The sequence below is a fragment of the Daphnia magna genome, linkage group LG7 (assembly GCF_020631705.1).
Source record: "Daphnia magna isolate NIES linkage group LG7, ASM2063170v1.1, whole genome shotgun sequence".
NCBI classification, from domain to species: domain Eukaryota; kingdom Metazoa; phylum Arthropoda; class Branchiopoda; order Diplostraca; family Daphniidae; genus Daphnia; species Daphnia magna.
Genome location: NC_059188.1, coordinates 6,461,647 through 6,477,431, shown reverse-complemented (window position 1 = coordinate 6,477,431; position 15,785 = coordinate 6,461,647). Strand labels below are relative to the sequence as shown.

Genomic DNA, 15,785 nt, shown 5'->3' with positions numbered 1-15,785 from the left:
CATAAAAAATGATCAATGATTCGAACTTGGCGTATTTTATTAATTCCTTTTCTCGGTCTATCCATTTGAGATTTGTCATTCTCATTCAATGTTAGACCATTGTGTCCATTGATCATTGACCGCTTTCTCATGAAAGCAAATCTGAAAAAAATACACCGTTTTGATTGTCAAATGTCAAAGGTAATCTATTAATAAAAAGAACTTGGAAATGAGCTTGAGCGAACGTGAGCTTGAGCGAAGCTCAACTTCTTTTGTGCGAGCTTGAGCTCCGCTCACTTTTAGGCCGTGAGCGGAAAGCTTGAGCTAAGCTCACGTTTCGGTGAGCTAGTTTCAACTCTGCAAACCTCGCACGTGAGCGCTCTCATTTATTTCTCTACAAATAGCATCCACCACATCACTTTGCCATCTGTAATCCAGCTGTATATGCAGCATCGTGTTGTGCTAACTGAAATCGTTTGATGTGCTGGCAATACGTAAAAAATCAATCACTCTTTTTTCAACCTTAGCCGCTATCAAATTGGCAGTCATTTTATTTCGTTCTTTGGCGAGTTCGCCTTCTGGATATCGTCTTCTTCAACTGAAAAGTGGATTACATCTTCTCGTGGATTTCGTCAACTATTGCTGCATTCTGGAATGGAATTACCTGATATTCTTGCCTTGGTAATTTATCTAAAAAATCAATTTAAGTAGTGAAAATTCCTCGTGGCATTACAAAACTATTCTATCATCAGGATTGAAATTTGAATCTCGTGGCCGTAACTGTACAGTCTACTTAATTATCCACACTCTACTCACTCTGAACTCTTGTTTTGTCAGTGCATTGATGCTCTAAGTTAGAAGTAAATTAGTTTAAAAGAATTACAGTCAAAATTTGTATTAATTTTTTTTGTTATCAGTGTTGCAGGCTTGCAGCATCATAGTTACAGAAAAAACTTGGTCGTCAACGTCATACGTCAACATCAATTTATTCAAGGTAAATTTGATAATGAAAAGGGTTAATACTGCTAGCAGCACATCTCAGGCTAACTTAAGGACAATGCGTCGGGAGGCAAATCAAAACGTGGAGCTTGCTAATTTGTCTCAGTTTGAAGTTGAACGTGACATCAACAGTATTTGTGAACCTGAGGAGCATGGACTCGTTTTAAATAATTTACCTTTCGTAGACTGTGAATCATTTCATGATGTTGATGGCGATAATGTAGACGACCCTAATTATGTAGACTTTTCTCTTAATGATGTTAACAACCGTGATTTAACTTTGAGCGACCGTGGTTTAACTTTGAGCGAGAGTGATCCTGAATTGAATGAGGATTTTGATTACATTGATGATTCATTGGTAGCTATTGAAATTGAAGAACAACCTCCACACTCGTTTAAAGATCAATTAGCGTCATGGGCTGTTAGTTGTGGGGTCCCCCATGTACAGTATCCTGCACAAAAATCCGAACACAGATTTAATTTTTTTAAGCCACCTATTGGCGGCGTAGCGGGTTTTTTGTTTTTTTTAAGGGGGAGGGTTAAGGGTGATGGACACGACAGGACAGGGTTGGGTAAGTCTAGACATTTTTAAAAAAATGCCTTAAGGTATTATGCTTTAAGGCAAGTTACAGGTCAGGACATTTTTGCAACCCCCAGGGTGGTGTGTTTTTTTAAACGACAGTTGGAAATTTAGGGCTTGGGCTTGGTAATGTTGCTTACCGAAACAATTTAGCTTATCTTCCAGCTGCCTGTATATGTTTACGTCGTTGTCAATGGCGTAGGTGTAGCGTTTCTGAATGGGATGCTGGAGATCGTTGTGCGATTCCAGTTGAGGTGATAAATTATTGTGGTTATCTTACGAGGAATTCTCGTTCATATATAAAACAAATTTTCATTGAGCTATATGTGCTTTTTTTTTGTTTATTAAATAACTTAAAAAAATAATAATTTACTTCGTTCTAAGAAAAATAATATTCCCAGCATATGCGAATGAAGAATATTATAAAGATACCTAATATATTGCAATTCTTTATCGGGAATCAAACACTGAATTCCGCCGTCGCAATTAGAGGCTCTACACATATGCCATCAGTATCGACAAAATTGTGCACAGGCAGCTGTGTAATTTATTTTGGGTAAAGAATATTACAGAGCCTAAATCCAACATTTCCAACTGTCGTTTAAAAAAAACACATCACCCTGGGGGTTGCAAAATGTCCCGACCTGTTACTTGCCTTAAAGCGTAATAGCTTAAGGCATAAAAAAAAATTCTAGACTTACCCAACCCTGCCTTATGTGTCCGTCACCCCGTCTACCCTCCCTCTTAAAGAAAAACAAACAAAAAACCCTTTACCCCGCCAATAGGTGGCTTTAAAAAATTAAATCGGTGTTCGGATTTTTGTGCAGGATACTGTACATATTAACAAACTATTATCTGTTTTAAAATCCCATCCGTGCCATTCCGATCTCCCTGTTGATGCCCACTCATTGCTAAAAACAAAAAGAAACGTTTCTTTAATCCCAATGCATCCGGGTGAATATTATCACTTTGATTTATTGAATGGTCTGAAAGTTGCAATTGATAAAAAAATTCTTCCAAGAAACCGCAATGCGATTGAAATTGAAATCATAGTTAACGTTGACGGGCTCCCCATATTTAGTAAAAGCACCTCTGTTACGTACGCTCACGTGCAGTGGAACGTCGCAACAGAAAATATGTGGGATGGAGGATGAAAAATAATGAAGATGAAAAATATGACTTGAGGGAAAACGCACGGCTTTATTCTTTGTTGAAAAAAGGGGAGAACAAAGAGAGAGAGAGAAAATTGGGAACTTAGAATTTAGACTGGATTACGGGGAGGTAAACGAGAGATCCTCGTTCACGACCGTTACGGTACACTATACTAAAAAAACACTGAACAAAAGGGGGCAAGGGCCACTTCCAGCATAAACACAAAACGAAGGCCCTTGCCACCTACAATCCTGCCCGTGAGGGCAGCACTGTAAGTGACAACCTCAAAACAGTTGTGGGTAATTTTGAGAATTATCCGTGGGATTGACGGCTTAGAAAAATATCCTTTCATCATGGGAATTTACTTTTGTCTAAAAAAACCTACAGGAGGTCCAAATACATTTTTGAGGGCACTCGTGAACGATATTAAAGATGTTTTAGAACATGGATTTTTCAATTGTGAACACTTGTTCAGTGTTAGAGGTATTATTTTTGTCTGCGATTCTCCTGCCAGAGCTTTTGTTTCTGGGGTAAAATATCACTCTGGGAAGAACAGCTGTTCTAAATGCAAAATTGTTGGATTTACTGCGCTTAAGCCGAGTGAACTTAGGAGACTGTTCCGTCAAAAGGGCCGTGTCATTTTCCTTTGTGTTGCAGCTCCAAGAAGAGACAACGAGTCTTTTAGACAGCGCGATGACCCAGCACATCATAACTACTATTCGATCATAGAAGAATTAGAACTTGTTGATATGGTCAATGATTTTCCCGTAGACCCTATGCATTTAGTACATGAAGGAGCTGCAAAAAACTAATAATGCTTTTTATGGAAGACAGTGATTACAAAATCAGCCCAATTAGTGTTCGTAGAGTAAATGAAAATATGGAAGCTTTATCTAAATTTACTCCCCGTGATTTTGCCCGTAGAGCAAGAAAGTTTAGTTCTAAAATGAAGGCTACAGAATGGGCACAGGCAATTGGGTACACGGCCCCCGTCGTATTTCGAAACAGACTCTCAGCTGAAAGTTATGCAAATCTATTATCTCTTCATGTTGCCGTTAAGATTTTGACGTCCAAAAGATTGTGTTACACTCACAACGCGTACGCCAAAGATCTTTTAAAATTTTTTGTTATGAACTCAAGTATATTATATGGCAATGCTTTCGTCTCATATAATATCCACTATCTTATTCACCTTAGTGATGACGTTATGCGTTTTGGGCCCATATATTCGTTTTCGGCGTACGCTTTTGAAAACTTTCTCGGCATAATTAAACGCTTGTTGCGCAAAAGTGAGAGACCATTGCAACAAATTGTTAGGCGATTGTATGAAATACAAGTGTCCCGTATTTCTATGCCTGAAACTGTTGAAAGAACTTGCCCATTACTAAAACTTCCAATTAAAGGGGGCATATTGTTACCTGGTATGAATTTAACAACTCCCCAATTCGGTCTCTTAAACCTACCAAATTTCGAACTGACTACTGACTGTGGTATAACTGTGTCATGATATCTGATAAAAATGTCGTAAAAGTAGTAAACTTTGTTATGCTCACTGGAATTCCACATCTTATTGGTAGAAAATTTGCTGAATTTTCTAATTTTTTTCCAGCACCATTTGATTCAACTATGCTGGGCATATATAAATGTAAGATGTCCCTTGATTTCGATTTTTGGCCTGCTGAACAGTGTGAATGTAAAATGTATTTGATGCTAATAATCGCTACTGATGAATTCGCTGTTTTCCCCATAGAAAACTTGTAAACATTCACAATATATAACTGATTCATTGTTATTTGTTTTTTTTTTCGTTATTTTAGTGGAAACATGCCTGCTAAGCCTAATTTGAAGAAGGTTTCGACCACCAATCTTCGTCGAGTTGGTACAAGAAAGCGTGTAGCTAAAGTTTTGGACGACTATGTGGATGCTACTTTTAGCGAGTCTGAGCCCCCAAATTTACATAAAACTCCAGTACCACCGAATCAAAACATAAGACCACCGAAGGCCTCAAGGACGTCAGCTAATGCAGATAACACTTTCCAGGACTGTTCGATTTGAGCTGGTAATATTTTATCGTTCACGTAAATGTATTTTCGTTCTATTTATTGTAAATTGTTATTTTATAGAATCCAGCCATGATAACAATGACGGACCAATTTTCCGAACGCAACAAACAAGCCAGGGCACCGAACAGTGGTCTTTTAGAGATCATAATACACTTAGCAAAGATGAATCATTGGCTTCACTAGATTCTGAGGGAAGTTACGAAGATACTGCTGCATCCACCAATTTTGAAGCAGAAAGGGAATTACAAGGTTTGACATCACAATCGCCAGATAACCAATCAGGCTACACTGAATTACATTCATTAGAAGTCGAGAATTGTGTGTCGTTGAAATTGAGTGATCCAAATTTATCGTTGTGTGATTTATCATATGCCCAAAAGGTGAAACTCACCCAAGAAGTCACCCGTCTCTTTGGACAACTGCATAAGATGCAACCGAATCAAGCCGGCACAGCTCTTATCCTTCACCCCAAAACTACGGCCCTAAAACTCCAAATATTGGCTACCTCCCAGGTACTAGAGTACAAAGTGACTATTACCAACATAGAAGCAGAATGGCTCAATAAAGGTGTAATACATGGGGTTCCAATCGAATTGCATGGAAGCAACGAACTAGACACCCTCATGGAGGAAGTAGGAGTCACAAACTACACAGGTATCCCACCGAAAGCAGGAAACAGCATCACAGTTATACTCACCTTCCCGACGACCATTATCCCCCGAAGTCTCCTGATTGCTGATTGGAGCTACCCAATTAAACCTTATATACTAAAACCATTATAATGCAAAAAATGCTGCAGACTTGGTCACTCCCAGAAAACATGTAGACAAGAAACAGTATGCCCAAACTGTTACAAAGGTCATCTACAGAACGAAGACTGCAACCATCATGAGTTCTGTATAAATTGTCATAGTAGAGACCATAGCTCCACTGATAAGGATTGCCCTGAATACAAGAAGAAACAAGACATTATCAGGATGGCTATCAAGATGAAAATTTCGTTTAATGAAGCTGAAGCAAGGCTGAACCAAAATACTTACCAGGACTGGACTTTCGACCCAGAGATCCATCAAGCTGAACACCCCAGAAATTCACAACCCAGTAAGCAGAAAATTGAATCAACCCAAGAAATAGAAACACTCAAATCAAGGATCGAAACACTAGAAAACAAACAAAAGTCTACAGAAGAAGCACTAACGAAAATTGAGTTGAACATAGCCAAACTGGTCAAAATTGAGGAAAAAATAGCTTCCTTAGAAAATTCTATTCAAGAGGGCTCGAACAAATTACTCAACCAGCTAGACCAAAAATTTGCCATGCTGCTAAGCAACATAGCAACGAATAGACGTGCACCCTCAAGCAAAATTCCTAAATTGATGGGTAAAACAACCACCAGCAAACAGTATGAACCAGAAGTAACAACTCCAGGACGATCATACCTGCCCTCTTCCCCTGAAATCGACATGGATGTAGACGGAATACTATCAGGAACATGGATAAACCAACGAACAATTGAAAATAATGAATAAGAAGTTTAAAATTTTACAATTCAATGCAAGGGGCCTTAATAAAGATTTAAAAAAACGACTTTCAAGCATACCTCTATCACATAAAACCTGATGTCATCCTCTTATCCGAAACGTGGTAAAAGGATAACTTCGTACCAACCTTCCCAAATTTTAAGATGCACTTCTGTAATCGCCCATCAGGAAGAGGAGGAGGTGTAGCCTTACTGATACGTAAGGACTGGCAAACTACCCCGATCGCTATACCAACCCTCTCAAACTGTGAAGCAATTGGGGTTACCCTGACCATCTTGGCCTCAAGGAAAATTGAAATATTTTCAATTTATTGTCCAAATGGAAACTCTACCATCTCTAGTCTCTTATCCTATCTGTCAAACAGGAAAAATGAATGCATTATCGGTGGAGATTTTAATGGACATTCCCCAAGATGGACCAAAGACAACACGTTCAATACGGTGGGCAGGGAAATTGGACAATTCCTAACAGGTGCAGATCAACTAATCTTAATCACTCCGAGAGGCCTAACTACTAGAATGAATCCAAGTACAGTACCCACACAAAGTTTGGAAACACGACGAGTGTTTCCGCGCTTTTAACACGGCGGCTTACGGGCCGAAGTGTCTGCCTTTTTACGCGATAACTCACGTTTGAGTTATCGCAAAGCAAATCCAAAAAAATCCTCTTGTTGATGAAAGAATTTCCTTTCACCATGATTTTTTTGAAATTTTTGTGAATAGAAGTTTAGCCCCAAAGTCATAGGTATAAAGTTTGGAAACATCGGCGCGCTCGCCATATGTTTCCATGCTAAAGTGTATGTTACTGAAAAAATTATTAAAAATTCCAATATATGAATTTTTACTTGAAACTTTTACAAACGGTAGACGACATAGTCGTCTACATTTTGACAAAGTTTCAATTTTTTTTATGAAAGGCTGATTTTTGCCGATTTTTTAAATAAACAATGCCGATCAATTTTGGGCTGAAAAATATTTAAATTTGATTTGGTTACCCTTCCCCCAAAAAAACAAAGCCACAGAAATGAATCGCCAGCTCCAATAGCTTCCGTCGTCGGAACTTCTGTTCCCCCTTTTTTCCCCTTTTGCTTTTCCCTTCCATTCTTCCCCCGGGCTAGGATTTCGTCCCCTCGCCACGAAAGATTAATCGGCATTGTTTATTAAAAAATCGGAAAAAATCAGCCTTTCATTAAACAAAATTGAAACTTTGTCAAAATGTAGATGACTATGTCGTCTACCGTTTGTAAAAGTTTCAAGTAAAAATTGATATATTGGAATTTTTAATAATTTTTTCAGTAACATACACTTTAGCATGGAAACATATGGCGAGCGCTTCGATGTTTCCAAACTTTATACCTATGACTTTGGGGCTAGACTTCTATTCACAAAAATTAAAAAAAAATCATGGTCAAAGGACATTCTTTCTTCAACAAGAGGATTTTTTTGGATTTGCTTTGCGATAACTCAAACGTGAGTTATCGCGTAAAAAGGCAGACACTTCGGCCCGTAGGCCGCCGTGTTAAAAGCGCGGAAACACTCGTCGTGTTTCCAAACTTTGTGTGGGTACTGTACACGCAGGTGCAACACGCTAGACCTCCTAATAACCCGTCCAAGCCTCGCCTATCATGCTAATTCCATGGTCGGACCCTTCTTAAGCAGTGACCACTTCCCAATCCTCACTGAATTGAACTCTACAGACCGCATCAACAAAGAAAAAACCCAACCCAGATGGACTCTGGTAGATGACAAATGGCCGGAATGGAACAGGAAGATATCTGATTACCTCCGTAGAGAGCATATCCTGACAATAGCCAACCCAAAAGAGGCATTCAAAATCTTCTACACTGCTATCACACAAGCAAGTAAAGAAACTTTCCGCCTGAAATCAAATAGAAGTCAGACAAAGTACCCCCAAAGACCATGGTGGAATTTAGAGTGCTCAAAAAGAGTTGCATTATGCCGCAAAGCATGGAGAACTTGGACCAAATGGCCCACGCCTGAAAATAAATCAGACCTCAACAGAGCAATCGCGGAAAAAAAGAAAACTATTCTGACCTCGAAAAGAAATGTATGGGATAAGTTCCTCGCCTCCATAAATATGAATAAAAATCCCAAGGCTACATGGAATTTCGTAAAGAAAATGTCCAATTTACCTTGTGAAATCTCCCCAGTGCAACCATTTTATCCTACCAGACGGAACGGAAATCACCCAACCGCATCAAAAAGCACAAATCCTAGCAGAAGTTTTCAGAAAATATCAACGAACACCAACACCCTCTGACAACAACTCAAAAACCCACGTTAAACAGATGGAAAGAGAAATCAGGAAAGCCTCACAGGATTGCTGGATAGAAAGTTACAATCAACCGATAACACTTACCGAAATACAGGAAGCCATAAACCAGCTGAAGAATACCACCATGGGAGACGACCTAGTCCACAACACTATGCTAAGGAACCTAGACAAAACAAACAATTATTCCTTCATCTTTTAAACCTATCCTACAACACGTCATACATACCTAGACAATGGAAAATTTCCACCATTATCCCTATTCCCAAACCAGGAAAAGTACCTTCGGCCCCGGAAGCATACAGACCTATAGCCTTAACTTCCTGCGTTAGCAAGCTGATAGAGAAAATAATCAGTAAACGACTGGCATGGCACCTTGAAACTAATAAACTTCTACCAAGCAATCAAGCAGGATTCCGCCAAGGCCGTTCAACCCTAGACCAGATCCTGACCCTGGAGGCTCTCATTAAACAAGGTTTCAACAAAGATATTAATACTTATACTGTCTTTCTGGACATTGCTGGAGCGTACGACTCGACGTGGCACCTCGGATTGCTTTTCAAACTTTCCCAGCTTAGTATTCGGGGCAAACTCCTTCTATGGATAAAACATTTCCTGGAAAAAAGAAAGATGAAAGTAACAATTGATGGAGGTAAATCTGACACCGCAAAACAAAACGTAGGAGTGCCCCAAGGATCAGTCCTGAGTCCCATTCTCTTCCTAGTGATGATGCACGATTTCCCATCAAGAAAACTGAACACTAACATCATCTTCGCAGACGACGTAGCTACCCTATGCAGAGCCCAGAACAATCAAACTGCACTCCAGATCCTTCAACCCCACCTGAACGCAATAGGAAAGTGGGCCACGAAGTGGAGACTGAAATTCGCCGTCCCCAAATGTGCGTTAGTTGTCTTCTCAAGGCAGAGACATCCTCCAAAAAATCCAAAACTCGTTTTAAATAGCCAGATAATCAACATGACAAACGGATTCAAATACCTAGGAGTGATCTTCGATTCCAAACTAAGATGGGACGCCCAAGTGGACTATGTGTGCTCCAAGGTAGAAAAGAAAGGACTGGTGCTAAGATGCTTAAGCAAGCAAAGATCGCCACCGGACATCACTACGCTTATTAACCTATACAAAGCCTTAGCCAGAAGCGTCTTTGATTATGCCTCACCAGTTTTAATTTCTGCGACGAACTCCCTTTAAAAAAAACTGGAAACCACGCAAAATAAATTTCTACGCCTTATCCTGCAAGCCTTCCGCTCCACCCCCATCATACAATTACAGCTGGAACTCGGGATAGAACCACTCCTAGACAGACGTAAATACCTTGCAACAAGATATTTAGTAAGAGCTACAACAAACAACCACAATAACCCAGTTCAATCTTTACTAAATAACTTGCTACACCATCGAACAAGTTGGAAAATTCGATCCACACCGAGCCTGATCCTAATCAACGACTACCTTAACGAATGCCTTAATGATAGGGGAAGAATAGAGGCACACCAAATAGGACACTTACCTCCGCCATGGGAAATCAAGCACTTTCCATTCCAAAAACTGGCCATCAGCAAGAAGGAAGCCATCTTGAACCCTCCTAAAACAAGAGCACTCTTTGACAAATTTCTAGTTAACATGCCCAAGTACAGCATGGTATACTTCACTGACGGTTCCCATGACCATATACAAGATGTAGCCGGATATAGTGTATGGTGCCCAAAACGTCATCTGGCAGAATCCTGGAAACTGACCGAAGCTCGCAGCTCTACAACGACGGAGCTATGTGCAATAGAAAGAACATTAGATATTATCAAAGAGTATGAAGCACAAGACAACGTACTAGTATGTGACTCTCTATCTGCCCTCCAATTGACTACAGGTTCAAAATCCACCAAAAGTGTTCTAATTAACAAGATCCTGCAAAAACAAGAAGATATAAGAAGCTCTAAGAAACAAATAATTAAACTGTGGATCCCAAGCCACGTAGGTATTGCAGGAAATGAAAGGGCTGACTCCCTAGCCAAACTTGGGCACACATCCTCCCTTGTAAATGAGAACAACAACAACTCAGTAGAAGAAATCCTACAAGAAATTAATAAAAAACATCAACAAAGCCACACTTACCAATCTCACCTCTATACAAAGCTCTTCAAACAGGATAAATGCTATGCTGCGTACAGAAATGGGTTCCCTCCCCTGGCATCTGATATTTTCAACTCCAATCAACCGTAAACTCCATAGACTTCGCAGTGGGCATAACAAGTTGTCACCTATCATGTCTAAAATAGACGACACAATAGACTCCCAATGCCGAACATGCCACATCCCTCTTACTTCTGAACACATCATTATCCACTGCCCAAACTTCCAACCTGAAAGAGACAAACTGAAACAAATAATGCAAAAATTGAATACTGATTTCTCTCTACCTACTGTACTCGGCATTAACTCATCTATTCCCATTACCAACCAATATGTTATACAAAAAGCACTTGTGAAATTCCTTGGAGAAACTAATATTCTCAGCCAACTGTAAACAGAAACGCTGAGGAAACGCGACTGTGACCAAACAAAACGCACATGAAAACTCCCGGAAATATATCAGTGACACCTAACGGCGCAAAAGGAGTCTAAAGAGACTCCAAAACTGGCTGCAGAAGCAGCCGGGTGCCTAAAACTTGAAACTTGAAACTTGAATATATCCTCTGAAGGCATGCAACAAAACTATTGCTAATCTCTAGTTGCATTTCCATAGTCTATTTTAATTTTTTTTTTTTAATGTTTTCAGAACATTTGAAATTATTTATTTCTCTTAGTTTCTAGGAGGGACCACAAACAGAAAAGTTAATAGGCCTATTAAGGATATATTGGATGCAGTTGACGAAACACTAAAGATTGATGACACAGAAGCACACACGGTATCAAATGTCTCTGCATCTCTGAAGACTGAGCATGTAGCCTTTCTTTTAACCTGAATTCCTGTTTACTTACATTTGTAGGCAGTGTCGAACAGATTGAGCACAGCTCGATTAATGTGTCATACACAGCAAGGGGTGACACAGGTTCAATTGAAGTGCTTGAAGGTGAAGGGGTAAGATTAACTTCTTGCTGCGTTATCTACAAATTGTTTATGTTTCCTAATTGATACAGAATGCCATGGCTCATATTCAAGTTATGGAAGCACCAATTTGAAGATGTCCTTTGCTTATCGCTCATCATGCCATGCTGGAACGTCTTCTGTTTTCTGGTGGGCAGCCTGGCAGCTTCCCTTTTGTTTTTTATACAAGGCCTCTACACCAGCCGGGCAAGTACAAATTATGTTAAGTTACCTTATTTGGTGATTTGTGTGGTTAAATTGCAGAAATCTATGGAATAATTACAGAACATCGAAAGGCTTAGTTTTCTTTGTAATGCAGGGGTACGAAAAACATATGTTAGAATTGTCTGTGTTCACTTGGCAGTCTTATCATATCAGAATTACTTATGCAGTATCAAATGTAAAGGAAGAATTTTAAACAGTTATGGAAGAAAAAAAACGATCGCAGTTTGGAAAGGCGTACGGCATTGCGGACAAGGAAAGTTACGTTCAAATCGATCAGTGCATTCGTGACAGAATGTGTGGGCACACGGCAAGAATATTCGATTCACGACATTAAACAAACATACGCTACAGCGCACATTAGCCGGAGCAGCCTCACCTTCATCATTTATGTCTCCACCAGGTATAGCAACAGCTCCGGCAGCTACAACTTGCCCTTCATTAAGTGGCACATGATTTTGATGACGCTGGTCGAGTTGTTGTACGACGTCGACAACCGCTTCAGGAGCAGGATTTTGGCGAGGCCTGGCAACGGTTCGGGCTATAGCGGCAATACCTTCTGCTACCGGAGCAGGATTCCGACGAGGGCGGCCAACAGGTCGGGGTATAGCAGCAACACCTTCTGCAACCGGAGCAGGATTCCGGCGAGGGCGGCCAACAGGTCGAGGAATAGCGGCAACCCCTTCTACTAACGGAGCAGGATACGGCGAGGGCGGCCAACAGGTCGAGCGACCACCAAAGCTTGTTCATCAAGGGGTGGAGCAGGGTTTCGCCGTGGTTGGTCAGCCCTTTGCCAAGCGTTGTGAGGCCCAGCTCGTGGTATGACAACTGGGCCGTTCAAATGAACTCGCCATTGGTTCCTTCGCACTGGATTACCAGGCAATTCTCTTTGAAAATCCTGATTTCCTAATTTTCCGACAAAAATTATTTAATATATTTACACTTTCATAACAGTATAATAATTAAATATACCTCAGCAGGTTCAAAAGAGGACATCGATTGGTGGAGGAATTCATAGACGTCTATGAGACCGTCTTCCAAGTCTCTCTCCCGTTGGATGATAAGACGTTCCTTTCGCGCAGCCCGTTGCGACAATGCCTCCCGACGAATGTTTTCAGCTTGACCTAAAGCTATAAAGTCGAGGCGTGCGGTTTCTTCGCACTCTTGAAGACGAACTAAAAAAACAATTAAATATTATATTAAATTTGCAAAAGAAATATAGTTTATATGATGTAGTTTTACAAATGAAATCCCAGAAATTTTGTCGATGTCCATGACAGCGGGCATTGAACCAACGGTTCCATGACTCCACGTCATTGTTGGTTCGATTTGTTTGGCCACAAACGCTAAACCGAGCTGGGGTTTGTATTGCCAGCCAATATCCCGCCCAATATTGATAAAACCGCTGCACTGCTTCCTGCGTTTCCGGCAACTCCAGTGGCAAAGCAATACTATTTTCACGTTGAATTGCCTAGGAAAAAAAAAACATTAACATTTTGCAATACGGCAAAACCAAGAAATGTGTTTTAATACAACGAATCCGATGTAAATTTGATTGGCAGGAAGCAACGCAAGGGCGATCGTCATCTGGATGATTCGTTTAACAACCGGTCTTGACCTATAAGCGACGGCTAACCCCTCTCTGCATGCTCTCTTATAAATAGCCTAAATGACAAAAAAAAATAGCATAACGTTATATAGTTATTCTGTAGTTTACTACATTAAATTTAAATGATCATACTTGGCCGTAGTGGAACCAGCAACCACGCGTTTCTGCGGCAGGGAATGATGTTTGAAGGGCAACAAGAATTGCTTCTTCAAAATCAGAAATAATGCGTTCACAAACAAAGCCTTGGTCGATGTTCACTTCAAGCGTGGCTCCAATTATTACTCCCATCACTAGATTATACAGGGGTAGCGTCTTTTCGCTCATTAGAACATAAGCCACTGGAAATGGCTAGACAAGACGTAATAAAAATAAAATTAAAAAATGGTACACCAAATTAATGAATTCAATAACTGACCTTTTTGTACGCCTTCAGGTGGAGCGTGAACAATTGGTAAAATAAATGAGGGACCGTTTTAAATGTTCCGTCCCCTTGCAGTTGTTTTGACTGGTTGAGGGATCCCAATAGAGCCATTGAAATGAAGATAAATGCCGTTCCGGTAGCCGTGGAGACACGGCTCCTAAAAAATTCAGCTGAACCGTCTAGTGTTTTCCTGTAAACGAGAAATCTACTATTTTTATTAATATTTTCATTTGTTTTATAATCATTTATTACCGGTATTGCGGTAGCTCTACTAGCAAAGCCTCTGCCTCGTCAAATGTCCTCGGTACAGGTGGCTTATTATCTTGTTGAGCACGCTGCATTCTTTTTTCAATCGCAGCGTCAAATCCGATAATAATTTCGGGTCGCCTGATTCAAACAAAGAAGAAATCAAATTATAAGAGAAAAATATATCATTATCAAATGAATTCCTACTCGTGCCGAAGTTGCTCAAATATGCGCTTGAGGCCTCCAGGTGCCCGTTGCTGAATAACACGTCTGCCACACTCATTTACAAACTCGATTCGCGCTATCTCTTCTTCTTCACTTGGATGACAATGTTCAAGACCACAGGTGCGATAAAGACCATTCTTTAAGTAAGACGGGCCTGGCAATTATCTGATGTGTAGCGTCGACATCTAAATGATACAGAGTTTCTCCTAAAATAAAAAAAAAATAAAAGCTTAAAGACTAGATAGCAATAACGTAAAAACAAATAAATGATATTGAAAATGTTTCAAACATACGATGTTTTTGCACGATGGTATAAATTCTGCTCGGTCTTGTAGAGCTTTCCGTTTTTCTTTTCTCCTTGAATCTCGGTAACATTGACGATTTCTCGAACTCGTCCAGCATCACCTATATTGTCCTCAACTTCGCCATCAGAAACATTTTCCACCATCTATAATGAAGTTAAAATCTACGAGAGCAAATTGAATGTGACAGTGGGAGACAGACAGTCGACCAGGAATGACTTAATATACTTCTTTCCTGGCTTTTATATGGAGGAGTAACAGTTTTCTTAGTTACAAGGGAGTCCACAGTCGGAACACTAAACAAGTCCCCACGGACGAGTACCTCCTTTTCCCAATCATCAAGAGGTGCCGATTGTTTATGATTAAGATACCTTCCGACCTAGAGGGTGACCAAAGACATTAAGAGCAGAAGAATGAGAAAAATCTGGGTCGGTTTGATGGAATCCGACTTCTCTTCCGAATATCAGTAGCAAAAGGGTCGGCAGCCGGAAGGTTCAGAACCGGTCAAGGTGAAAGACTCTAGCAAAGAACAGACGGCGGAAAAATTCCATCACAATCCCCATTTATGAAACGTAATCCTAATTGATGGCAGTATTATTCAATATTGGTAGGTGTGTATTCATTCCATACATTTCTGCAATTAAACCACACAAATCAACAAATGATACCATGAAGCATGCTTTCCCCTCGAATTTTGCTCTGCAACAAACTGTCGTTTGTCATCCCTAAAACAAAGACAAAACGAGCCATGCTCAGCAAACTTTTTCCAACAACAATGGTGACGTGGTTTTTCCATGTTTTACGGATTTTTTTCCTATTCAGAACATTTTCTGTTGCCGAAATGACATGAATACACTGCGACTAGTTGGGTTCCCTCTACACGAAGAAACGGTGATGGGGTATTTGAAAGAGGTGACGTCGTTGATGACTGGGCCCAGTTTAGGAATGAATGGTTTTACATTCACTAATGGCAGCATCCCTAAGCGAGCCATTTCGTAGTGCGTATACTTTTCCACTCCTGGATATGGATAATCAAGCAAATATGGAG

At 40.2% G+C, this 15,785-nt stretch overlaps 1 protein-coding gene and 2 long non-coding RNA genes across 5 annotated transcripts; 1 reads left to right on the top strand and 2 right to left on the bottom strand.

Moving 5' to 3' along the window:
* The first annotated feature begins 496 nt into the window (after nucleotides 1–496).
* Nucleotides 497–4,721, top strand: LOC116933684. Its single transcript, XR_006648916.1, has 4 exons — nucleotides 497–660; nucleotides 732–839; nucleotides 897–973; nucleotides 4,528–4,721. It is a non-coding gene; the product is annotated as an uncharacterized LOC116933684 (long non-coding RNA).
* Nucleotides 4,722–5,625: 904 nt separating this feature from the next.
* LOC123474140 lies at nucleotides 5,626–11,196 on the bottom strand. Of its 3 annotated transcripts, none has more exons than XR_006648789.1 (6): nucleotides 10,950–11,196; nucleotides 10,456–10,894; nucleotides 10,275–10,394; nucleotides 10,138–10,212; nucleotides 8,694–8,772; nucleotides 5,626–5,718 (listed from the first exon to the last, which is right to left on the bottom strand). It is a non-coding gene; the product is annotated as an uncharacterized LOC123474140 (long non-coding RNA). The 3 variants fall into 3 exon arrangements; XR_006648788.1 differs by lacking the exons at nucleotides 5,626–5,718; nucleotides 8,694–8,772 and adding an exon at nucleotides 9,087–9,221 and having other exon boundaries at nucleotides 10,950–11,001; nucleotides 11,086–11,191; XR_006648787.1 differs by lacking the exons at nucleotides 5,626–5,718; nucleotides 8,694–8,772 and adding an exon at nucleotides 9,087–9,221 and having other exon boundaries at nucleotides 10,950–11,194.
* A 1,575-nt stretch (nucleotides 11,197–12,771) lies between these two features.
* On the bottom strand, nucleotides 12,772–14,883 carry LOC123474488. The gene is given in 10 exon segments (XM_045176701.1): nucleotides 12,772–12,840; nucleotides 12,907–13,109; nucleotides 13,177–13,405; nucleotides 13,468–13,599; nucleotides 13,676–13,891; nucleotides 13,959–14,154; nucleotides 14,217–14,351; nucleotides 14,418–14,577; nucleotides 14,580–14,641; nucleotides 14,729–14,883. Coding segments are annotated over 10 exon segments (1,557 nt in total).
* Between the last annotated feature and the right edge of the window lie 902 nt (nucleotides 14,884–15,785).